The 26,283-nt window shown below is 46.3% G+C and overlaps 1 protein-coding gene across 2 annotated transcripts in view; it reads left to right on the top strand.

The window, feature by feature from the left end:
- The window catches only part of camkk1a (calcium/calmodulin-dependent protein kinase kinase 1, alpha a), a 54,227-nt gene that overhangs the window by 10,807 nt on the left and 17,137 nt on the right, over positions 1–26,283 (top strand). For both annotated transcript variants that reach the window (XM_084941385.1, XM_084941384.1), the window contains exons 2-8: positions 8,310–8,713; positions 12,599–12,646; positions 14,351–14,404; positions 18,706–18,757; positions 19,598–19,731; positions 25,614–25,650; positions 25,964–25,985. In XM_084941385.1, the coding sequence (XP_084797511.1) occupies positions 8,426–8,713; positions 12,599–12,646; positions 14,351–14,404; positions 18,706–18,757; positions 19,598–19,731; positions 25,614–25,650; positions 25,964–25,985 (635 nt within the window). In that variant the 5' untranslated portion in view covers positions 8,310–8,425. The remainder of the gene's footprint in view (positions 1–8,309; positions 8,714–12,598; positions 12,647–14,350; positions 14,405–18,705; positions 18,758–19,597; positions 19,732–25,613; positions 25,651–25,963; positions 25,986–26,283) is intronic.

Raw genomic sequence — 26,283 nt, 5'->3', positions numbered from 1 at the left:
ATTTTAATGCACATTTTTGGCCTTGCTAGCAGCGTAGCCAGACACAGCCAGACTGGCATCATGTAAGTCTACGAAAACATGCAGCAAAGTTTTATTAGCTGAGAATCAAATAGCATTTTTTTTGTTTGTGTTTGTAATTTCAGCTTTTGTGTTGTTTTGGTAGCCTGTCCACCGCTCGGAGCAAAGCTTGGTCTGTGTGTGTGTGTGTGTGTGTGTGTGTGTGTGTGTGTGTGTGTGTGTCATTCTGTCTGCAAACACGAACGCTTAAAAATGTTGAATGATTCCTGTTACAATGTTGCAGAGGTGCAGAGTGGGCTCGTGTTAAGAATCCATTCAAATGTGGTCTTCGAGGTTAACTCGATGATTTATTTTATTAAAAGCTTCGTAACCCACAAACTACGATTCTTGTGAGTTTGCTTTGCATCCACCCAATAGACGTATTTACACGTTGCATAATACATTTACAAGCTTCCTGAATTTTTTGGGAAAACAAAATAAACTTGTGAACAGAAACCTTTTTTACTTTCAGACATACTGCTGCTAGTCTTGCTGGGCATTGCTGTTGGGCAGTCTAACATTGTATTACAGAGTGCATAAACTGATAAAAGTAAGTGAATAACGTTGCCGTATATTGTAACTGCTGAGGCATTATCTCATAGTGATACAGATCAGATGATCACTGCTGTCCCCGTAACAGCGACCTGCTGTCAGTATTTGTAGGGAGGGTTTTCCTGTGATAGTCCTGGCACTGGGGATTTGGGTTCGGGTCCTTCCAGGCTGTAGCAGTCCATGACTTGAATGGTCTGAAGCTGTTTTAGCAGCAGGTGAAGGAGTAAAAGCATATCAGGCAGAGGTGGCAATATACACTTCTGAATTTAGGTTATCTCTTGCTCATGTCTTATGCATTATTGTTAGAGATGACTGTAAGCTGCAGTCTCACCAGCCACTGTGCATCAGAGCTGACACAGCAGCGTCCCTTCCACCTGACCACAGGGTTCCAGCAGCAGTGAGAATGGATAGAGATCACCGGGATATTGTGGCTCTTTGGGGGATTTAGTGTATCGCTCTCAATGGGAAGGATGGATGGCTTCTCATTCTGCAGCAACGCATTAATCCTCTGCGGGTTCAAATCATCACGGATTACCAGGATCCTCTTGAGAGCCGTAAGTGGGAATTTTAAGAGTCGGCAAGAGATGGATAACACTCGGTTTGTCTTCTGTATTAACCTGCCATCTCCGCTGGACTCAAGCCAGTGCTAACGCTTTCTAAAAGTAGGTCACCAGCTCGTAGGTTGTGCTACTGGTCAGCCTGAGCAGTGTCGCGAGGACAGAGGGTGGAGCCGGCCTCACCTGAAAAGTCCTCTACAACACAACTCTGCAGATCAGTTTTCATCTCTCTGGAGGTGGGAGGGCGGGGTGGTCCCATTCCACTCTGTCCTTATTAGAGAGACCCTTGTCAGGTAACATTTTCAAGATTCCAGGAAGGTCAGGCTTGTTGCAGGGTGCCGACTCATGAGTGTGAGCACAGGAGAAATAATTGGCTCATCCAACTTCCCTGTTTGGAGTTTCATGTCCTGTGTAATCCTGGGCTTATAATGCCTGGGGTAACCAACCCTGGAGAGGGTGTCCTGGATTTGTTTGGGATTGTCCCCCGGTGTATTTCTGTCCACTCACATTGATCGTCGCCCGTGGATCCCAATGGTCCTGCCCATTGCATCGCACTGCATGGGTGGACAAGAACGTGTTTAACAGGTTTATGGTTCCAGCTAATTGTGTCTCGTACAGGTGCCAGATAATCCTGTGGATTGAATTAAAGAGTTCCGGGGATTAGTCTGTCTCCAGCAGGGAGGGGCGGGGCCATCTGCTGCGACCGGTTGGGGTGAGAGAAGGAAGACAGGATAAAGACATGCTGTGGAAGAGAGACAGAGGTTAATAACAGATATGATTCAGTGCAGAGAGGTCTATTAATACACAGTGAGTGAGGTAGAAACACCCAGTGCATCATGGGAATCCCCGGCAGCCTACGTCTATTGCAGCATAACTAAGGGAGGATTCAGGGTCACCTGGTCCAGCCCTAACTATATGCTTTAGCAAAGAGGAAAGTTTGAAGCCTAATCTTAAAAGTAGAGATAGTGTCTGTCTCCTGAATCCAAACTGGAAGCTGGTTCCACAGAAGAGGGGCCTGAAAACTGAAGGCTCTGCCTCCCATTCTACTTTTAAATACTCTAGGAACAACAAGTAGGCCTGCAGAGCGAGAGCGAAGTGCTCTAATAGGGTGATATGTTGTTGTTATCCACCCGTCCTTCATTTGAGGGAGATGAAATGTGACAGGAGAATACCTGATCAGCCTGTAGACTCATGGATGATAGAGCAGCAAGGGAAGAACCTCTTTAGTGTAATATGAGTTGTACTCATTTGATGTTAAGTAGATGAATGTATTGATTTGTACTTATTGTGGCCTTCTATTGAACATGGGATAAGGCCTCGTGGCAGTTAAAACCCTGGAGTAAAAATGTGTTTTCTTGTAACAAGATTCTCACTGAGTAAAATAATCGTACTAATAGAGATTTTCTTACGACCGAACCACATAAAGTCAGTTTCTTCCCGCTCACTGTTCCCAATCCTGGATGAGGAGCACAACATTGTTGTTGTTTGAAATTGACTCGACACTAAAATGGTCACAAATTAAGACAAAGTCTTGCCACAGGCGTGCTCTTCATGATATTTATGTCAGCAGCTTGGCACTGATGGCTAACTGTGACACTAATGTGCTCAAATTGTCCATTTAGTAGATTTCGTTTTACAAATTAAGTTAATTTGATTTCAGTGCCCTTTAATTAGACACCCAGTTATTACTGACATTTGTCTTTTAATCAGCTTTGAATGCTTTTTAATGGTGTGAACGCTGACGATGAGCTCAGTCTAGTGTGACGCTCCTCCTAGCACTGATCTCAACTTTGATTAGGACCCAGATGCTAATAGCATGTAGCAGGATCCAAGGCAGCAGCATATACAAAGATGCAGCAGTCTGATGTGCACGCTGCTCTCAGCTCTGTGAGCGCAGCAGGGACCAAAGTTCAAAGAGTCAACTTGTAATTCACAGTCTGAGATAAGCCAAAGCCCGTTTCAATTGTTTTAATCAGAGAACCGACTTTGTTGTTAGTTTGGTTACAGCCAGTTCCAGTCCCGAGGCCACAGCAGGAGCACAAAACTGCTGCAGCAAAGAGAAAGTGTTTGCTGCGCTGCAACAAAAAGAACTGTGTTGACCAAAGATAAATAATATCTTAGTCAGCCCACAAGTCACGGCCACAGTCGTGCTTAGTCATGCTAAAGCTTGCTAAATGAGCTTTGTGCTACAAGCCTGCTGCAGACTGTTACTCAGTCTCAGTGCACCAACTTATACAGATGCATATGCTTAACTCCAGCAGCACACTGCCGTCCCTTTAATGTCCATTGGGGGCTCCAACAGCGAGCCGTCCCCGTGCTTCTAACCGGTCATGTTAAAAACTTGCAGGCTTGCAGTTACACTTTATGTTCCATCATTACTGTATGTGCTCTTTGTTTCTCACCATAGCACCGCATGGACGCAGCAAACACAGCGGTGCACGTAAAATCAAGCCGTTAATGAGTGATGCAAATGCCAAAAAAGGTGAAAAACATTGAAAGATTGTCCCTCAGTTACATTTGCGTTTTATCCTGACATGTTAACTGAGGTTTTACTGTAGAACAGAGTGATCGATCAGTGCTCCGAGACTTGAAACCCGAGTCATGGCCCCTGTTCTCACTATCTTCTTGTATACTGGAGTTCTACTGTGTGTGTAAAAGTGTTTTTCAGAAAGCAGCCTGCTGGACAGGGACCATGCTATGTTCCCTGCACTCCACAGAGACCTCAGATGAGGTAAAGAGGGGAAAATAGCAGACGCAGTCCATGAAAGACAACATGTGAGCAGCTCTTTGGATGCCTTAGTTTGCTCCACACGCCGTCTTCTCTTTCTTTGAATGCAGGATTTTATTTTGACTTTGGCCTTGATGTCTGTGTTTGCCGTCTACACGAATGACACAGGAGACAAATTGAAGGCAGGTTAAGGGTGAAAGTGGTTTGCTAATGGAAGCCAAATGGATTCATTTGTTCAGCCGTCTCCTTCCTGCTGTAACTGGCTCTGCTGAAGCTGCTTTCAGTCTAAACTGAAATGAAAGAAGGCTTTTAAAACCTTTGCAGAGGATCTCAAGCTTCTTTCTGGTTTCTGTCTGTTTTTCCTATAATTGTTTACCTGATGACAAAGATACTGTATGAGCTTTAAACGTTAACATTTGCATCTGCAGCAGAACTTTTAGTGAAAGCATTGATCTCTGCAGAACATGGTACACATGTTATTTTCATGTTGCTGTATATATGAAATTATTAACAAAGTCATTTTCTATAATTAAACTATTATGATTAGGAAACTCTAATTTCAATGTAGTTTTTCTTCATTTTTCTGATGAATTTCATTTTAAAACATGTTCGACATTGTGAAATTTAAATATAGTACACGTAATAGTAAACTCTGGATGCTGACAGAAGAGCATTTGACGTTATATACGTCCAAACGCTGGACGTAACATTTTTATGTAAACTGAAGAAAACGAATGATTTGAGCTGGAACGACCCTGTAACCGTTTAACAAGCTGCCATGTTTAAGTGCACAGTGAGATTTGACAAACGTTACACTGGAAACAATCATCCGTCCAGCCCTTAGTAAAAGAAATCAACCACCTCTCTGTGGCTTACAGCAGACTTCAGCTGTGCAAAACAAAAACCAAAGGCTCCATTTCTAAATCTTTTCCCACCCTTGAAATCACCTACATGCTGAAATTTCACTAACGTGAGTATTTTATTACAACAAACTGAAACCCGACTCTAGCAAACAGGTCTGCATCGGCTGTGCTGCATGCACACTCCTACATGCATCGTTTCCATGCTCGGCTTGTTCACGATGTGAGCTCTGCGACGTCATCAGAGTCGCTGCTGCAGTTTGACTTTCTTTACTGAAGGCTTTACAAACTGCACGCTTTGCACAGTTTTCACAATAATAGCTGGTTTAGCGTTAATCAGTACCTCATTTCATGGTGCATTCCTATTGGTTGGGAGATGCTGATCCAAAACTTCTGGTCAGAATCTGGTCCCAGGTTGTCTTTGAGCACAGCGGCCAGCTGTGAAGCTCTTGCGCTGTGCAACATAAGACAAAGTTTTGAAGCCATGACCAAAGAGATTGGCCTGAATTTCTTTATTTGGACTGGACAGTGTCCACGCCGCTTTGTGACATCACGCTTTGAAGGAGAATTTTCAGCATGTCATTCCTACATTGTTGGTCTCAGTATTAAAACAAAAAAACTGATGCAGCAGAACCAGATGTGTCATTCTTCTTCCCCACATCTTACAGTAACTCTATACCTGCAGTATATAGACATGTCTCGTTTGCTTCCTGGGATTCAACTTTAGCTGTGTCCGTCTTTGTGGCTTGATCATGCAGGAGAGATGTCACATCTGATTTTCTTGTACCAGAGAGAAAGAATTTGCAATATTCAGAAAGATGAAATTGAAAAAATTAAATAATATGTAGGAACCTCGACCTGTCAGTGTGGCGGTCACAGCGTCTCACAGCTGTGCTGTGAAGAGGAGGAGAAACTGTCCTCTTAAGCATGTATCTGTTGAGATGAATGGATGCACCAAAGTAAAAAGGTTAGATGTGAGAGGAAATATTAAACCTAACAGCATATTGTCCTGCGTTACGTAAATGTGCGGTTACCTGCCTCTGTGAACAAATAAGTCGCAGTGCAGCTAAAATGAATAACCAGACCACTGCTTCTCCTCTGCCTCCCACTTCTGCCAGGCTCACACATGCAGCGTGTTGAATGCTGCTGCAGTGGAAAGAACCCGTTTCAAGAGACACATAATCACTAGCTGCGATAAGAAATAAGCAAAATATGACAGATCCTTTTTGTTTTTCTCAAATGAGTCAGGAGGCACACAGTGCGTCTCCTATCTCTGCTGCCAGTTTAAAGGTTGTTTTTTTTCTTACCCAGTACTTGCAATTTACATAGCATGAATAATCAGCATTGGAAATATGCAAATAGAAGAGGGTAAATTCTAATGTGCAAAGTTGGTCCTGACACATGCTAAATCGATATAGACGTCATTGACATTCATACTTTTGCATGAATAGTGACTGTTACAGAGGAGACCACGTAGGGGATCCCTAGGATCCAGTGTATTGTACTGGTGCTGCAGGGAAAAATTACTTTCCCAAACACGACTCCCAAAATGTTCCGGTCGGGTTGTTTTCTTTGGAGACCGGCTGCGGTCGTCTCACCTTCCCTGAATTGTGATGAATTAGCAGGTTAGTTAAGGATGCTTTCCAATCCCCGGAGTATAAAGATGGAATAAGGCATTCAAAAACAAATCACATTACCTGTGAATGATGTTAGTGTGGTCACGTCGTGCTGACGTGTCATCAAGCCCTCAGGTTGCTGCAGTAGCTAAAACTGCTTTAGGACGCGTGTCGCAAACCCTGACAAACAGGAAATGAACTAGTGTAACATCTCTGAAATTTAAACAAGTCTTGTATGTGCACAACTACTGTCTCTCTTCCACAGCATGTCTTTATCCTGTCTTCCTTCTCTCACCCCAACCAATCACAGCAGATGGCCCCGCCCCTCCCTGAGCCTGGTTCTGCCGGAGGTTTCTTCCTGTTAAAAGGGAGTTTTTCCTTCCTACTGTTGCCAAAGTGCTTGTTCATAGGGGGTCATATGGTGGTTGGGTACCTTACAATATAAAGCACCTGGCGCTGTGTAAATAAAGCTGCATTGAATAGACGTTAGCACTGTCAGCTCGGTAGCTAATAGCTTCTATTTGATGCAAAAGCGCCGCATCAGTCCCGTGGTAAAAAAGACCGCAGGGTCTGAACCAAAGTGATGAGCCAACAAAGTGATGCTGCCATCCTGCTAATTCATGCGTTAGTGCTGAGCGGCTGAAACTGAGACCTGGCAGTGGGATGACAGGAACCAGTAAGACACACCTGGACAAACTGGAACACGGTGTTATTTTTGACTATGAAGCTTCTACCTTCCTGACACACTTCAGGAATAGCATTACACGGCCCATTTACTCAACACCTCAGATGTGACTTCCTCATACTGTGTCTTTTCACGGCACATACAGACCCAGGTGGTCCATTTAGGATGAAAACACTCTTGATTCCTGCTGTTCATAGATGGTGTTTGACGGTTATGGATTAAGTGCCCTTTAGCTTCGATGGCCGGGCTAGGCGCAGAACAAAACCTGAGCCGGATGTACTGGGGAGCTTTGCTATTTTCTGTTTGCTGCTAATGGTGAGACTATGATTAGAGATGAAAGAGGAAACGCAAAGTAAACAAATTGCACTAAAATGTGTGGCTATGCACACAAAGCATTCAGTCTTTTTTTTGTCTGTCTTTTTGTTTGTTTGCATTTTTTGCCTGGCTCCGCCTACATGCATCTGACTGAAAGCATGAAGCATAATAAGGCTTTTCACTAACAGGGTTGGGTTTTCTAATGAAGACATTAATTTGAATTTGTAGGCTCATGAACCACCAGGCCACCCGCCCACGCAGAGATGACATTTCCTCTTTGAACTGACTGATTACGTTTAAGCGTTTGGTTTGCAGCCGTGTTTCGTGCAAACCTTCAGCAGCCCCCGAAATCTTTAATAATCCAGCTCCCTTTACTAAGACTGTGAGAAGGCTTGTTTCTAAAGTTTTCATCAATTTGTGGATAAGGTCAACAAGCTGAACCAACCAAACGGGGCTGGCTGCAGCTCAGGAGGCAGAGCAGGGCTTCTGCTAGGCCAGAGTGTCCCTGTGGCAACATACCGACCCCCAAGACGCTCACGCACGCATCCATCGGAGTGTGAGTGCTAGACTGAAAGCACTTGGAGGTGCTCGTGTGAATGTGGGTGTGAAGGGCAGCAGTCCGTTTAGCGTTGACGTATCGTGGAGATCTGAATGTGTTTAACAGACAACAGTCTGCAGGTAGAAGTCAAAGGTAGAACGTGGATTCCTGTTCTGAATATATGAACATGTGATATGACAAATGCTTATAGTTCCTTGCAAATGCTTATGGAGATGCATTTTTATTAACTCCTCTCTGCAACATATTGGCAAATAAACAGATTGAAGATTCATTTAGCAGAGATAAATTAGAGAGTGAATCATCCTTAAAGCAATGCATAGTGCATCTCCTCTTATTGCATCTCACTGAGCTCAGTCTTTTTCCCGTCTCTGTCTTTCCAGCTCCGCTGAGACCCTGAGCGTTGCAAGCTGGCCCAGGCCACATTGATGCTGGTGGGCACTGGCCTGTTCCTGTCCCTGCCACCTGCTTCTCCACAGCTCCCACTTCTTGAGCCATCATGGCTATGAGCAGTGACGCTGGCTGTGAGAGGCTGGACCCGAACTCTTCTACGCAGACCAGCGGTCTCACAGACATCATGGCCGCCATGACAACAAAAGACTCGGACGGCTCAGCCGCCAGCGGCGCGAAGAACGGTGGCTCCCAGCAGGATGTGGCTCAGGCCAAGCGGCCTCTTCCGACGCGGCCTCACCTGACTGGGAGGAAGCTGTCTTTGCAGGAGAGGACGCACATCTCCCCTCGCAGGCCTACTGTGGAGAGTAAACGGGTGTCCATATCTGACTCCCAGGTGAGATTGTCAATTTTCCTAATATGTTATCGCCTTTCAGCTTCAGTGTAAATATCTGACAGCAGTACCAGTGTGAGGTTCATTAAAGACATGAAGCTAGGTGCTAACCACCTCCTGGCCACATGCAGTCTTTTCTCCTGCCATCTACAGCTTCTGATTTGGAATGGTGGGTTTCTGAATTTGACAGGTGGCATCATAGCAGGGAGTGAGGTGCACGCTGACAGACGGCAGCTCTGTCCTGCTCATGACAGCAGTTGTCAAAAGTAGACACAACCAGCACATCCTGTAGGATGGTGCGTCTGTTATTACAGGCGGTGTGTGTCAGTGCGACAGTGTTCCAGCTTTGTCCCTGAAATGTAGTCTGGACTGGTCCACATGTGTGCTGTGATTATATGTTGGAGTGCTGGGGCAGGAAAAAAGAAGCAATTTTATCCGATTAGATGGACACGACGTGCTTTCAGGCCTGCGTTGTGTTGCTGAATACACCAGAGGAGACGTAGGGTCAGCCTGGGAGCAGCTATACACTGTATGTCGAGCCTCGGCCTCAAAGACACCACTTTTACTCTCTGTGGTTTCACATTTGTGTAGGCACGGTAAAGGCTCGTCGTGCTGTTTTACAGAAACCTTCAGGTTGCAAACGACCTGCTTCGTTGTCTTCTTCCCGGAGCTTCAGGGACATACGAGTGAGCAGCAAACCTGCAGTGATGCACACAGCGGCTGCTGCTTCACGTCTGGTACATTCAGTGTGAATGGAGAAGAGCATAAAGGTTAACTGTTACAAACAATGGAAGCTAACGAATCTGTTTAAAGTGCATGTTGTTACTATCAGAAACACACAGTTTTGCATCTAGTGTGTAACGACTGATTTACATTTCTGTGGGGAGTCTTTGTAGCAGTCCAGTAGTCGTCCACTCGTTGGTGGAATTTATCCTTGATGCTGGTGCAGTGTGTGTTAATTATCATGTGATTGTGTACCAGTGTATCATATGCGGTGCCAGCTTCACTTCTGTAACTGGAAACATACAGGAACTACTGAACAGGTACTGAGCTGGCCAATCACAGCAGCTGCAGGCTGGGTCAGCGCCATGTGTGGCTACATTTCTGCAGAGCTGAAGTCTGAACTAATGCTGAAGGTTAGTCGTGTGGTTTCAAAGGGATTTGCTGTTACATCCCAGGTTAGAATGTAAATTTCCTGCTGAAGCATAAATTGAGCCTCACATGTCAGGAAAGTCCTGCCTCTGAGGCCACAACAGCTTTCGCTGCTTGGTGTATTTTATTAGTTGGAGTTAACAAAGTCACGTATCCTGAGGAAATGGCTGCACACATAATTGCCTGTACTAGTTAGCTTTGCATAAAATCAAGCTAGCTCTGTGTGTGCGTGCGTGTACGTGCGTGTACATGAGTGTGTGTGTGCGTGTACGTGCGCGTGCGTGTGCGTGTGTGCGTGTCTTGAAATGTGAAAGAAAGCAGGTTAAACCTGAGTCTCTGACAGCAGTGATGCTTTTGTCTCTCTCAGTGTTGACTCTCATTGTTTGTCACCTGTTGTGATTTCGGGGCCTTTATAGTCTGTTAGACCCGCTGCCAGTGCCGTGTGGCTCTGGGTGACTCTCGAGTCTCCTCTCTGCTTTTTCCAATTCAGATTGAACATAAAATATTTATGACAGCTGCCAGTACAGGAAACCCCTCTGAATTCATCACGTTGCTGCCACAGCCTCGCAGACCTGTCATTGTGTCCATTCCTATCTGCAAATGGAGTTGCAGCTCTTGCACTGAACCATGAAAAAGGGCTCGTGCTGCTCGTATTTCAGCGTTCGCGCTGGATGTGCAGAACGAGGGTGGGAGAGAGGTTTGCTACGACTGGTAAAACCAGACAGGAAGACACAGCAAACGCCTTTGTAGGCTTATCAGAATGGGCCAAATGAAAGAGGTTGTCTAAAATCTACATCCTGTTATTTCCATTTCAAAAAAAGACGTCTGTTGGTAAATTAGGAAGTCCTGCATTAAGTCAGATGATGAAACGTTGTCACCAGGTTGTGTCACCTTCCTCCTGCTGTCTTTTCTCTCTGTTGTACATGCAGTCTGTTCATAATGTGTTCCCCGTGCACCGTGGGAACTTTTAAGAGAATGATTTCTGTGTTCTAAAGTTTGGAGGATCTGAAGAACAATATCAACAGTAAGGACAAAAACAGGCATCATTGTGAGACGGTGTAATTGTACTTGACATGAGTGTCTATGGGCCTAGAGAGGCAATTACACTGACTGCAGTAAAAAGAGGAAACTAATGCACCGACCCAGTGTGCTGGAAGAGTTGATGCAATGAGATGAATGGACCCGGCAGCAGTGCATGCTAACCTAAATGCCCCCCAGTAAAATGTTTCCAAGCTAACTGCTGTGGCAGGAATACTGCGTGCTGGATTCGTGAGTGTGGAAACTGTACGTGACTCTCGGGGTGGAGTTTGGCGGTCCTAGTATCTGCTTGTGTTTGTCTGCGCAGCGTGATACATTTTGCAGGCTTTTACACCAGATTACCATAAAAACTGCTTTCGTGTATGACTACATGTACGTTAATGATGTTAATGCAGCAGCGGGGGGAGCTTGAAGTAAAGAACCAACGCAGAATAAACCCTCTTATTCTAAACTCGTCTCGCACTCATGTGCAGTTTTGTCCAAACAGATTGTAAAATCGATTTTTGCACCTTCAGGCTTCAAATGCTGTTTGACAAATTCTCCTTTTGGTTTTAATATTACATACGTCCTCAGGCTGCTGACTTTTAATGCCTGGTCATTGATTTCGAGTATGTATTTGTTATGCACTGATACTGATCAGCTGTTTAGCAATGAATGCAGATGACGAAGGACAGGCTGAGGTCTGCAGGGAAACCGATGACAGCTGGGGCAGCCGTGTGAGTGCACGGTGACAGCCCCCCTCTAAAGATTTAGCGTGGGGCAGTGGAGCATTTCAGCTTGATATGTGCATGTGTGGCAGATGTATTTAAGGCTTTCTGCATGACCCTGTTTATCCATCAGCCCTGACAGAGTATTAACTGCAGTGCTGCATCCACTGAGCATGTGCCAGCGAGCCGGGAATCCAAAACAATCCCTCCTGCTGCTCTTTTCTTTGGAATCTCTTCATTTTTCCTCTGATCCTTGACTGCCCTATTTTCATTTTGTCTTTTTATCTCTCTTCAGCCAATCACAGCACTCCTTTTCTGAGTTGTACCCAAGCCTCAGTCTTCTGTCCCCTTCATAATAGTCCACAGTGCTTCACACCGTCACACCGGCAGAGCATCAGCCTCACATCTCCTGCCGTGCCGACACTAACATAACCAGCAGTGATATGTAACCCACATTATAACGTTTTCTAAAATGCGTTGCCTGTCCCGTCCTGCAGCGTGAGCTGGTGATGTGCTTTCGTCCTGCACACTAACATCCGTGTTCTGCTACCACCTCTCATTCTGTAAACACGCCTCGGGCGACTGGGCTCGCTCACAAGCCGCCGCCCCCCCAGCTGTAATGAAATAAAACGACTGCTTTCTCTCTCGCGCGCGCACACAGAGCAGTGATCACCTTTTGATTACTGACTCGACAGCCTTTGTCCCCACACCCCCCAACCCTCACCTTGCCCCCTCCCCTCCTGTGCCGTGCCCCTGGCTAACTCTGCTGTAGCAGTGGTTGCTATGGAACTGCAAATCAGCCGTTTAAGCAGTAGCACTAATGGATCTGCAGACGGTAAACACACTACAGACTGCATCGTCACCTACGGTCAGGAATAAATAACTTTCAGTGCAGACGTGAGCACACGAGCAGGAAGAACATTTTGTTTCTTCTTTCTCTCTTAGATGCTGAAATGATTTTTCATGTTTGTCTGCTTTGCTTGCTTCTCAGGACTGTATCCAGTTGAACCAGTATAAGCTGAAGAGTGAGATTGGAAAGGTGAGTACCATCCGTGCCCTCGGCCTCCGTTCAGTTTACAAAAGCAGCAGTAACTGAGGAGAGGTCGGGCTGCATGTGAGGACATGGACTGCACAGAGCGTGGGCCCATTTTCATTTTGTTCTGTACATTCCTAAATTTGACCCATCAAATTACCAAGTGTGGGTTTATTTGTGGCGTTGTTGGATGTTGCATCACCAACCAAAGGCCTGCACAACCCAGTTTCAGCTGGTGTATCACAGCCCAGTAGGGCCATTACATTTTTTTTATCCTCCATATTTGTACATTTCGACTGTGTCGTCTTTTGTAGCTTTTCAGAAATAAAGAAAAACATTTAAATTTGTGAAGCCAAAGTGCTGCAAACAGCCCATTTTTTCTAATAGCCAACAGGGACGACTCTGTTTGCATAAAGACATTCAATCAATCAGAATATAGAAATGACCCAGCTGCTTAAAGTCATTAAAGCCTTTACTAATTTATTAGACGAGAGCCGTAAAGCAGGAGGAGGATGGAGCTTTAGGGTGAGCAGATGCCTGAAGCCAACACTGGACCACAGATTCATGGAGAAGTCACAGACTAGCTCTGATGTACTGAAGCGCTGCAGTATTTGTCGATAACAGCTAACATTGGCTTGCTAGCAGATCCACAGTGGCTTTAGCATGTTAGCATAATAGGATTGTCCAAGCAAAAACAAAGAGGCTGTAAAGGAGAGACTGGGTGGTTAAAGTATCCTGATTACAACACATCCCAGAATTTCATTCAATTATTCCTAAAACCAGACATCTCCTTTATAGACACGTTGCTAAGGCGACTGCCTAGAAGGACCTATAATGACCCCTAAAATTAATTTAAGCTCAGATTAAAGTGATGTCAGACTTATGGGTTATTGATACCCTGATATGACAAAAGCACACAACAAAATAAAAATCAAAGTGCTTTCAGGTGTTTGTGTTTTGAAGCAGACTTTGCAGAAATGCATGTAAATGCAACATAAGAGCTTCGATATTTTCAGGTTGCACAGAAAGTCGCGATTCAAGAGAAACACTGTTGTGATTTGGAGAAACCTGTCGTGTTGGGAACAGAGCAGAGGTACAACTGAAAAACCAAATCCAGTTGTGTGAAGTGCGCATTGTAGCCGGCGAGGCTAACTGTCTCAAACGAAGACAGAAGAACACTCGAAGCGGCTGTTAGATGTCAGACTGATATTTGTTGTATATTCACTTTGGATGCATATTAAATGACAAAAATATCAGTTGCAGCTGCAGCGGTGCATATTACAGTGGATCGCATCAAAGTCCTGACTGTTAACTTTTGAGAACAAATAAGTGAGTAAGTGGCGCCTTTAAGCTGTCCGGGCATCAGAGTCTATATATGATTGCTGAACCTCTTTGAACATTCGGTCGGTTCCTCGGTGCAGAGCGCTGGCAGTAAACACACATCCTAGGGAAGCGCGTGTGTGGGAGGACCCATTCTGTGCTGCCAAAGAATAAAAATGTTGTCTTTCAGTGGAAACGGTGCTGCCTCGAAAACATTCTGTCAGTGTGGCGCTGCCGTCTGCTCCGAGCGATGCTTTAGGAATCTTAACAGATTCTCTGAGCAGTCCTGCTCACGAGCTGAAACTACAAACTCAAAGCAGAGATTTCATGATGTTTGTAATGCTCGGGCTGGTCTGCCTGTAAATGTGTTGTTCTGTTTTTGTATTGCAGGGCTCCTACGGTGTGGTGAAACTTGCCTACAATGAAGATGATGACAAACATTATGTAAGTTATTTGGTGGGAACTTGTGTTACCGTCGGCATCCTTCAAGCTTTCATCAAGCCTCTCTCAGTCTGCTGCCTCCACCGAGGACCGGTGCTATCGATTCTTTTATTTTTGTTCTCCTTGTTGTGAATTTCATCCCTTAAATTGCATCAGTTGCTGTGGAAGAAACTTGGGAGTGAGAGTGGCGTCTGCTGCCATTTAAAGTGCATCTCAGGCCCTTTTATCTCCCTTCAAAGCAGCTCTGCTCTGTGTGTCAGTTGCTCTGTGGCCAGTTCACCAGGCAGCGTCTGCATCGAGCCAGCACACAAACACAAGCTTGTTTTGGGCCGTTCCTGCCAGGAGTCCCTCCAAGTGTAAGCTGTTTGTTACCTTAACATAACTAAGCTGCCCTGTGCAGCAGGAACAATGTCGACAGTTTAAGATGTACTTTTGAACCAGAGGCAGCAGCAGCTCACTGCTAAACACAAGTCAGGAGTTTGTCCTGGTGCTAAATGGTAGTGAACAGGATGTTTATCCAAGGACACAGGCGAGCTCTATACAAGGAAAATATTCAAACAAGGCAGTGCTCAAATAAACGTGGCTCTTGAGACGGTAATGAAATGCAGTTTTAAACAATGTCCAGTGTGGAGAGCTGCAGTTTGTGTCCAGCCTCCTGAAAACTACCCTGACTGTGTGAACCTGTGAACTCGATGTCTAACAAGGGCTTGCTTTGAAGACGGGAGCCGGCCTGCAGTCGAATGTGATAACGCTGGAGTTGTATTGGTAACTGAGATTCATGTTAACTCCTCACACTCAGGGTCCAGCACGACTGACGTGTTTGAGACTGATTATCACACGTTGGCCGTCTGATTCTTCTAAATAAATAAAAATGAATGAATTAAAAGCTTCCCGTGTACCGGCGGTATTTCTACATACGTGTGGGAAAAGTCTAATTTTTGTTGCACACGTCTGCAATTCACTGCGTTGTCGTGTTTAACTCTGATTGTTGAAAGTGATGGAAGCGCTTCCTGCGCTGTGGGCCGATGCAGACTGGCTCAAACGAGAGGCGCATCTGAAATAACAATGATGGGAATCAAAAGAGGAGGAGATGAGTAATGGTGACATGAAGGGTGATTATATTTCCTGGCAGTCTGAATTGGCAGAACATTAAACTGATTGGATTTTTCATGGAGAATGTCTGAGCCCACGTACAGCATGCACACACGCCACTCGCTTCAGAGGACAGATCACATCTCAACAGGACGCGCTGTCGTTGAGGACAACGAGCAGTGTTTGCACTCATGATCAGCCGTGGTCACTTTAAAGGGAAGTAAATGCATCATGTACCTGATGTTCAGTATATGTATGCAGACTGTGTCATAGATTTGAATTTTTTGTATATGTTTCTGCAGCACCCTGTGTCCTCTGTATAATCACTGTGCTCCACACCTGATGGGCAGGTCCGAATGCGGCGATGCTATTTGTCCGCCTCAGGGCGCCAAAGTGAAGCAACTTCCTGCCAGGAAGTTGGGAGCAGTGAATTTGAAGAGCTAATTATTAACAGATATTTGATTTGAGTAAAGGCAGAGGAAGCTCCAGTTTGTTGTTTGTGTTTCTGTGACAGAAAGAAATATAAGCTGCGTAATATGATGTCACTGTGTCGTACACCAATCCTTGTTTGTGGTAATTCCATCAAGTCCACAAACGATGACGCAATTGTTGTTCCTCAACCCCACACGACCTCCACCCCTCACCCTGACCCCCACCCCTGACCCCCACACCTCACCCTGACCCTGACCCCCACCTCCACACGTCACCCTGACCCCCACACGTCACCCTGACCCCCACACCTCACCCTGACCCCCACACCTCACCCTGACCCTGACCCCCACCTCCACACGTCACCCTGACCCCCACCTCCACACCCTGACCCCCACGCCCACCCCTCACCCTGACCCTGACCCCCTCACCCTGACCCCCACCTCCACACGTCACCCTGACCCCACCTCCACACGTCACCCTGACCCCACCTCCACACGTCACCCTGACCCCCACACGTCACCCTGAGCCCCACCCCTCACCCTGACCCCACCTCCACATCTCACCCTGACCCTGACCCCCACACCTCACCCCCACCCCTCACCCTGACCCCCACCTCCACACGTCACCCTGACCCCCACCTCCACACGTCACCCTGACCCCCACCTCCACACCCTGACCCCCACACCTCACCCTCACCCTGACCCCCACACGTCACCCTGACCCCCACACGTCACCCTGAGCCCCACACCTCACCCTGACCCCACCTCCACACGTCACCCTGAGCCCCACACCTCACCCTGACCCCACCTCCACACGTCACCCTGAGCCCCACACGTCACCCTGAGCCCCACACGTCACCCTGAGCCCCACCCCTCACCCTGACCCCCACCTCCACACGTCACCCTGACCCCACCTCCACACGTCACCCTGACCCCCACACGTCACCCTGAGCCCCACACCTCACCCTGACCCCACCTCCACACCTCACCCTGACCCCACCTCCACACGTCACCCTGCCCCCCACATCTCACCCTGACCCCACCTCCACACGTCACCCTGACCCCCACATCTCACCCTGACCCTGACCCCCACACCTCACCCCCACCCCTCACCCTGACCCCCACCTCCACACGTCACCCTGACCCCCACACCTCACCCTGACCCCCACCTCCACACGTCACCCTGACCCCACGCCCACCCCTCACCCTGATCCCCACACCTAACCCTGACCCCCACACCTAACCCTGACCCCCACCTCACTTTTTAGTATTTTGTTTTTTCCATGTCGCAGAACTATGACATCACAACAATGTGATTGGTCGATACTGAACCTGGTCCAACATTAAGTTTGATGATTCAGGACCAACACGGTGACGTCAGCTGCAGGTTATAGATGATGAAGTGTTCTCGTCCTCACTGAGGATGAGACTGAACTCTGCAGCATGTCAGGGTGAAATGCAGCGTTTGGTGATCACAGCAGTCCCCATATTTAACATTCTGTTAGTTGTCCAATGAACTTGAAGCCTTTATAATTGCTGAAGGGTTCATGCAGCACTTTTATTAAACCCTTAAAGTGAAATAAAGCTGAAAGTCTCACTTCAGTCACGTACTTATAGTTTGATATAAAACCCATTGGTGTGGCGTACAGAGGGAAAACTGCAGGAACCCAAATACATGATATGCCCGTATTCCAGAAATGTGCAAAAACAAAGCTGTGAGTGGTATCAGTGAATATTACGTGGTGCATGCTGCTAATTTGGTTTTTGTTTTATCACATTCCAGCATGTTGCACAGAAAGTGGAGTTTGCCCTGCAGCTCATCCAGCCTGTCAGTAAAGATTACCTGATCCAACCTTTCTGCTCTTCTTATTTCATCTGTTAGCAAAGTTAATGTGTCGCGTGTTTCCTGAAAAACCTACAGATCAGAGCGCTGAAGGCTTCGCAGCAGGCTCAGTGGTGCAGTAATGGGAACGATGCGATGCCTTAAGTCATTTGAACCTTCTTATCCACCTCCTACTACATCTATTTGCTGCTGACGCACTTTTGGCTTCCTTTGATCGGCGCCACACATGAGTCACGTTGCCGCCTCAGTACACAGTCCATCTTCAGCCAGGCTCGCGTCACATTTTGATTGTGTGTTTACGCACAGGCAGCGCACCATGTAACTGTGCACAACGCAGGATCTTCTTTTTTGCCAAACCTCGTTTGTGCACAGTCATAGCCATGGCGACCAGAGTTATACAAGAAACCAGCAGGCTGTTCATCAGCGTCACAGTTTGTGGTGTAGAAATAGCAGAAAATGTTCCTCCTGCCACAAATTACGAATCAGTGAATTCACATTGATATTGTGAGTGTCTGGTAGAGAAACATGCAGTGAATGTTATTACTTTCCTTTTCCTTTGCATGACCAGTTCCTTACAAGAGGCCGGGATCACTGCGACACGACGTGCACACACTCAGCTGTGCTCCAGGAGCCAGTTGGTTTTTCCATGAAAAATCCAGTGGTCTCAGATCTGCTGAGAAACGCCGCCTTCACTTCGTACAAAGGAGAATAAGACGGATCGTATTTCCTGCTTTGATGTTTGTGCACGTTGGGGCGAAGGCGGCGTCCACACGATGATTCGTTGAATCGTTCGTAGAATTAAACCTGGCTGCGATACGTTAACGTTCTTGGCTTTGTGCGCTTCCCTCTCTGATGCGTTGCCTTTTTGCTTGTTGCAAACATCATTGTTTCAGTGTTTGTTATCACACTGCGTGCGCTAAATAACTTTTTACTTTCAGGCCATGAAGCTGGTGTCCAAGAAGAAGTTGATGAAGCAGTGCGGGTTTCCTCGTGAGTTCTGCTTTTTCTCTTTTCATTCTGTTGACCAGGAAAGCTGAAGAAAGTGGATCAGCCTAGATTCAAAGAGAAAACAGAGTAAGCAAGTAAGAAATGCCAAAAGCAACCATTGATTAAAAAGGCAGGATGGTGTGTTTTCATGTTCATGCCACATTCTACCGTCTGAATATCAGAGCAGAAGTCTGATCAGACTTAGAGCAAATCTAAGCCCCTGTTGTCTTGCGGTGCTTCAAAGATCAACAGGCTGTCCATTCAGAGATGCTCTTCTGCATGCCTTGGTTACCCTTCTCTGTAAACCCTAGAGGTGGTTGTCCAATAAAGATCTGAGCAGTAGCAGTTTCTGTGACTCAGATCAACCCATCTGGCACCGACAACGTTTAAAGTCACTTAAATCGCCTTCCTTCCCCATTCTGAGGCTCCGTTTGAGCTTCAGCAGGGTCGTCTGGATCTTGTGTGTATGCCTGCGTGCGCTGAATTCTGCTGATCCAAGATTTCTATAAAGGAGGTCATACAGTCAGAGCGTAGATGGCTTTAGGTTGTCCTGAGTGAAATAAAAGACAGGCTGCAGGATTATGTGTATGGAATTACTTATTGTTGAAAGAGGCTTTTAATGCAGCCACAGACAAAAAGCATGATGCATTCATAGATTCACCAACATCATGGGCAGAGGGAGATTAGTGCTGACATGTAATTAGCATGCATCAACATGTTTTTAGCACTAATTTATTTTGGGTGATTGTTTTTGTTTTTTTAAAAAGGACACCAAACATGACTCATCAGGGATCGCATGAATGATTTAACAGCCGTGCGTGCGGTTTGTGTTGTGGTGTGCAGGTCGCCCACCCCCAAGAGGACCAAAGGCGGCCCAGGGGGAGCAGCCCAAACTCTTAGGACCCCTGGAAAGAGTCTACCAAGAGATCGCCATACTTAAAAAACTGGACCATGTCAACATCGTCAAGCTGGTGGAGGTGAGGGGTTATTGAGCAGGAACATAAATTGTTGGTGCACTTCAGAGGTGAAGCCACGCATTAGTTCGAGTCGATTAACTGCTGTTTGACTCCGGGATGCATTAATGCTGCCAATTAGTCAAATGGTAGTATTTTCCAGCTTTTAGCAGCAGTGGCATTTGAAAAGTCACGGCGTGAGCTTGACTGGTCCACGTACAATCATCAGGACTTATCATCGTAAAGCTGGGTCCAAAGAAGCATTTTGAACTGTAAAAAAATGTCTTTCTTTGAATGTCAGAATCATTGCTCTGTTGAAGACTGCATCATACACTTGTTTATACATTTAAAATCCTCTTTAGTGTAAAAAAAAGTCTTTTTAGATTCATCCTTGGACTTGAACGTCTGTAGCAGAGTTAAGCGGTGCTGGGTATGACCCAGTGCAGCCTGCCTCAACAACTCTGCGCGATTGACTGCAGGTAAAATAATAAAACGTTGTCATTTACTGTGAATCTCTTGACTTTTTGCATTAAAAACCAAAATATTAGAAACTAAAAGTAAGAAGACACAAAAGGAGCTACGATAGGCGCTGACTGTGCAGTGGAGGAACAGGCCAGAAACCAAGAAATCGATCATTTGCTAAAGGAAAAAATGATGATGTGCTGCTGGCACTTCAGCATCATCACTGTAAGCGTGCACGCGTACGCTCATTAGCACTTAGCTGAAAGCTACTTCGTGTAAAGCCTAGCATGGCGCTGCTCCTTACAGCGCCGGTCCCGAGTCACACGCCTCTGCTTTTGTTGATGTTTGTAGCCGACTGAAAAACGGAGCCGTGGGGACGCACGGCACTTTGTGTTTCTGATAATAGCGCGTGGACTTCCACAGCAGGTGTGGATTATCCTCTGCCGCGCTGTCCTCTGATAACCTTTAACCCCGTGTGCCTCGACTCGTCTCTGTATTTATGTCATCAGTGCGTGTCGGGCCTAAAAGGTGGATAAACCCTGAGCTGCCAGGAAGTAGCTGGCAGTAGGAGATGGTTTCCTGCAGCACATTCATCACAGTCGCAGTGAGTCGGGATTATATTCCAGGAAAAACAAAACATCCGTGCTCTAAAACGGATTCTTGTTTTTCATCTGAGTGGGGCCGTTTTCCTGCAGAATCGGTAGTTTTGGTAAAATGACGGGTGACTCAGGCTGCGTGCCCCTCCCCCTGATATCAGTTTGGTTTGTCAGCCTGGCCAGATGGTGGGGGCGCCGCAGTCACCGCTCGGAGTCAAGCTTGGGCTGTGTGTGTGTCTGTCTGTGTGTGTGTGTGTGTGTGTGTCTGTCTGTGTGTGTCTGTCTGTCTGTGTGTGTGTGTGTGTGTGTGTGTCTGTCTGTGTGTGTGTGTGTGTGTCTGTCTGTGTGTGTCTGTCTGTGTGTGTGTGTGTGTCTGTCTGTGTGTGTCTGTGTGTGTCTGTGTGTGTGTGTGTCTGTCTGTGTGTGTGTGTGTGTGTGTGTGTCTGTGTGTCTCTGTGTGTGTGTCTGTGTGTGTGTGTGTCTGTCTGTGTGTGTGTGTGTGTGTGTGTCTGTCTGTGTGTGTGTCTGTGCCAGAAATAGAGTTTAAGTAAAAGTTGAGTACTTCCTCCTTCGTCTCTCGTTGTGGGCGTACGTCTGCTGGTAATGGGACAACCTGCTCTCTCGCGCTCTTCATCCATGTAAACGGGCCGTGCTCGGGTCGGCATCACAGCTCTGTGAGACTGCAGTCCGGTCTCTCCAACAACGACGCGGTCATTTGTCACAGAGGCTGGAAACAGTCAGACTGAACCCATAAAATCAGACATTTTTGTTAAAGCACTCGGTTCATGGCATTTCCCCAAAGGTCCCCGCATCAATCGGCAACTTCCGATGAAAAGACTGAGCTTCTCTGTTCTTTAATCAGGAACATGATGTGAAATACTGCATGTGAAGGGAAAAGAGCAGTGTTAAGTTGGTGCCAGCAAACATTCACACAGTGACTGCCGTGAGTAAAAGGCCTTCCTGTTTCTGTCCTGCACTTGTTGTGACACTCGATGCCATGGCGACCTTTCACCTTTAGTTTTTGTCCAATTCAATTTACAGCAGATAAATTAGTATTGAACGCTTCCCCAGTTTTTCCTTCCCGATGTCACCAAGTGTTTGCTTATGATTGTTGAGGTTTTCTCAGTTGTTGTTGTAAAGTCTTTACTTTACAATACAAAGCAGCTTGAGCTGAGTGTTGTTGTGATTCAGGGCTGCAGGTAAGTACTGAACACGTCAAAGTGCCACTGACATGAAATTCTTCCCACGTGCAGCAGCAACATATCCACAGATATCCACAGATTATGTGTAATAATGAGCAAAGTATTGAACACGCTTGCTGACATGTATTCTTGGTTGGAGGAAGTCGTCGCGTGCATTACTCAGGTGTGATTTTGGCCCATTCTTCCACACAAAGTTTCCCGAGTTTTAGTTCTTTCCACAGACTTGGATTCAGCTCAGGTGATTGGCTGGGCCGTCGCTGTCCTTCCCTGGAACCCGCTGAGAGTTTCTTTGGCTTTGTGTTTGACGTCATTGTCTCGCTGAAATGTCCAACCCTCGTTTCATCTTCATAGGCTGCAGCAAGAATGTCTCGGTACATTTTTCCATTCATCCTTTCTTCAATTACAAAAATGGTGCCAGAGCCACATGAAAGCCGTCACCATGATGGTTCCCACCTCCAAACTTCACTGTTGGTGTTTGAGGTGGTCTGCAGTAGCTGTTTCACTGTTTGTTCAGGAAACGTTGAACGTGATCAGTGCGCTTTCTCCTGTGTGGTGAGCGTACAGGTCACAGGGGCTGAGCGCATTATTCATCGTGTTCTTTGAAGCAGTTGAACTTACTGATTCCAGGTCTGTAGCTCTCCACAGGTGGTCCTCGTCACCTGGACACTTGGAAATCTTTTGCATAGTCCCAACAGTGCTGACTGCAACCTTCATCAGTGTGTTTCAACAATAAGGCTGCAAAGGAGACCTCGTCGGTTTTACCCATCATGACATGTGTCTTATGGGATGCCTTGTTAATAACGCAGCTTTTTATACGCCATCGGTTGGGACTGAACCGGCTGATATGAATTCACACCACGTGGCAGGATCACCCTGTAACTACTGCTAGATCTCAGCTGGTGTCTTTTGTCATTTCTCAGTATTACACTCGTTGAACGTGTGGATTGGATATGTTGTTACCGACGTCTGGTGAGAATTTCATGTCAATAACACTATTAGAGACAGATTTACTTGGTCAGGTGATCAGTACTTACTTACCCGCTGTACAAAGCACCAAATCACAGTCGCGGGCTGCCTGGGGGGAGGGCAGACACGCGGGACAAAAAAGTGAACCAAGAACTTGTGGATTTCTGTTTAAACACTGCAGGTGAAATTACTGCGGCTCTGCTTGTTTTCATGGCCGAGTCTGGATCGTGAGTCTCCATCCTTACTGTGTCAGCTGTTGGATTTCTGGGAATATCTCCACTAAAGTTTAATATTAACATCGATCTCACGAGCCATAATTGAATCAGTATTGATGCAAGCGTTCCTCTTTCTTCCCTGTTTTTCTTCCTGCTGCTGCTTCGAGCCTGATAGACATTTTGGTCACAGTGAGGAACTTGCAGGTGGAACTCATGATTGTACGGCTGTTTAAAGTGTCCCAGTTTGCCATCATATTGAAGTAGTGTGCAAACAGAAGAACTTCCGTAAGAGGAATGCAGGCACCATTAATAAACCTTTGCCTGCTGTGACAAGTCAACATGAAAAATGTCTGTTAGCTGCAATAAAAGACCATTAGCACCAGCTAATGTAAGCTCAAGCTGCTAGCTGTGAGCAGAGAGGGCTACCCAAGTCCACGAGCTGAGGCTGTTTGTTTCCCCTCTGTCAACAGTGAATAATGTCACTCTCTGCACTGACGCATTGTTTGTAGTCTCCTCTTTCAGATCTTCACATCGCAGATTTTGGGGTGGATACTGCACACTAGAGGACGTCTCACTTTACTGGGAATTGGTTGCATCGGTATAGAAAGAGCTGCGCGGGTTCATTGCAGCATGTTGCCAAATATCCCAGAGTCCAAACGTTATTGGACAGACGCACATAAAAAATACCCCAAATCTGTAAACTGATTTATTTTGTTGTTGTTGCTTTGGCCACGTTGTTGTGATGTTGTCCTTCTGAATGATGACATGTCAACACAGACTTGAACACCTGTGTGATCACCCTGCTGATGCCTCAGCGATAACAGCGCTACGTTCGACAGATGAGGGGGGGCTGTGACTCCTGAGCCGCTCCTTTAATTCTTCACACTTTCTATTATTTCTTTCTTTCTTTTTAGAGAGGTTGACCTTTCATGCTTCCACAGAACTTTATTTCACGACGCTGCTGGGTTTCTTTTGGGCCTGACCTTTCTGTTTTTAAGGTTCAGCAGGGGGGAGTGCACTTGATTTCCCATCCTCGTGCCTCTGAAGCCAGTACTGCTGCCACCACTGAGCTCTCGTTATGTTGCTAATAGAGTCGGTCAGCTATGTAAGAGGGCAGGTACTGTGAAAGCTCTGTGGTGAAACGCACAGTTTAATCTGGGAAAGAAAACGTCTGGACGACTTTGTTTGCTGAAGATGTTTCATCCCAGAAGCTTCTTCAGTTCTACTGATGAGCAACTGGTGGAAAGTCCCAGATTTAAACCCTGTGGGAGTGTCCCCCCCCCAGAGGGTCTCGGACCCCCTATTGATCCTCTACGTCATAGGTGTCAAACTCTGGCCCGTGGGCCAAATTTGGCCCGCAGCGTAATTACATTTGGCCCGCGAAGCCACACCAAATTACTATCAGAGCTGGCCTACTGGTATTATACAGCTAATATATATATTGTTTAGTATTAAGCTTTGCTTGTTCCATGTTCAGTTTTTCAGCAAAACTTGTTTGAGTCCATAACAAAAGATTCATTCTTATATCTGGAGGAAGATTTTTTTCCAATAAATATTAGCGTTAGCCCGCGACTTTGATCCAGTTTCGAATTTTGGCCCACTGTGTATTTGAGTTTGACACCCCTGCTCTACGTAATCACACGAGCCAAGGGGTGAAACAGGTGTGGGTCACAATCAGCCAAGGTTTCGGCGGTGGCTTACGACACCAACCGTCTGCCATCTACAATCCACCCACTCACATCCTGGGCCTTCTGACCTCAGCGAATCACGTGACAGGGTGGGGCTAGGTTGGCCGATTGTGTGAAGTGGAAGCATGTCAGAGTTTTATTCTGGTGCTCGTGCTAAGAGTTTAAAAAACGTCATCCTTCACGTATCGTTCTAAAACATGAACGAACCTCAGCGTAACATGTTCTTTGTCATGCAGTTTTTCCACTCATCAGCTCTTTGAGCTCATTTGACATTTTGAAGGTGGACCAGTTTTCAAAGGTACCCGTTGTACCTGTGCCGTCTTGTACACAGCTCAACCTTAAAACACTTCTGTTTAAAAAAAGGCTACACGGAGCATTGTTCCAAATTGTCATAAGAATAGTCAAATGAAAGCTTTTGCAGCGATGGCGGCCTCTGCCCGCGTTAATGCGTCCGTCGTGTTGTTCAGTAGAAAAGGTGTACGCAGCTTTTCAGTCAGCCTGTGTACCTGGTCAAGTGTCGACTGCACAGATATCATTTTTGTGCACATGACGCTGAGCCACTGTTTTAAATTATAACTCATCAACCTGCTGACTGTCGAGAGTTGCAGGAAGCTTTTATGGTAGCAGACGAGTTGTGCAGTGAGTCAGTGAATGCATGCTGTCAGCTCTTTAAATGAAAGCACTGAATGTTTTTATGTTGCTCACCATCAGTTTTACATAAAGAAAGTTTTCGACTGGAAATTCTCCATTTACGGTGACTGTGTTTTGATGCTGCAGGTGCTGGATGATCCATCGGAGGACAACCTTCACATGGGTATGCACGTCTTTGTTTTATGTGTCCAGATACTTTTGCTCTGTTCTTGCCCTGTGTCTGTAAGCCTGTGGCGTTCGATGCATGTGGCACCGACAAGTGTACGTGTCATTTATTCAGAGATGGTCGTTTCCCTGCAGACCTGCTTAGGGCTGGCGCGTTATGCAGAAGCTCTCCATCAGCAGTGCCACAGTCAGGCTGTAGAGTAATACGCAGCCTGGTGGCAGCAGCGGTCACAAACAGGCCGAATGAACAAAAGAATGAAATATTTGGTCTCACGTGTTCGTGTTTCCTTCTCTCTCCCTGTTTCTGACAGTGTTTGAGCTGATGCGTAAGGGGTGAGTAGAGAACCCGTCCTTTTGTCTGTAAATAATTTAAGGCTCACTCACCTTCTCCTCCTCATTTCTCCACCCTTCATCCCTGCCTCGATCACTGCTGCGCTCTTCTTTCATTACTCTGAGCCGTACGGCCGTTTGTTCCACCTCAGGCTTCAAAGGGATTCGTCATTTTCTTGGGTTTTCAGTTCTTGGCGCTGAAAGCGTTTCACATCCTCATGCATGAGCCGCTCCTTCCTACAGTGCTAGAGAAATGATGATGCACAACCTTTTGCTGTTACAACCAAATTGGAGTTGAAGG

The sequence above is a fragment of the Perissodus microlepis genome, chromosome 10 (assembly GCF_051167445.1).
Source record: "Perissodus microlepis isolate ML-2025 ecotype Zambia chromosome 10, ASM5116744v1, whole genome shotgun sequence".
Lineage (NCBI taxonomy): Eukaryota > Metazoa > Chordata > Actinopteri > Cichliformes > Cichlidae > Perissodus > Perissodus microlepis.
The sequence above is the reverse complement of the archived record's forward strand: the minus strand, read 5'-3'. Positions and strand labels throughout refer to the sequence as shown.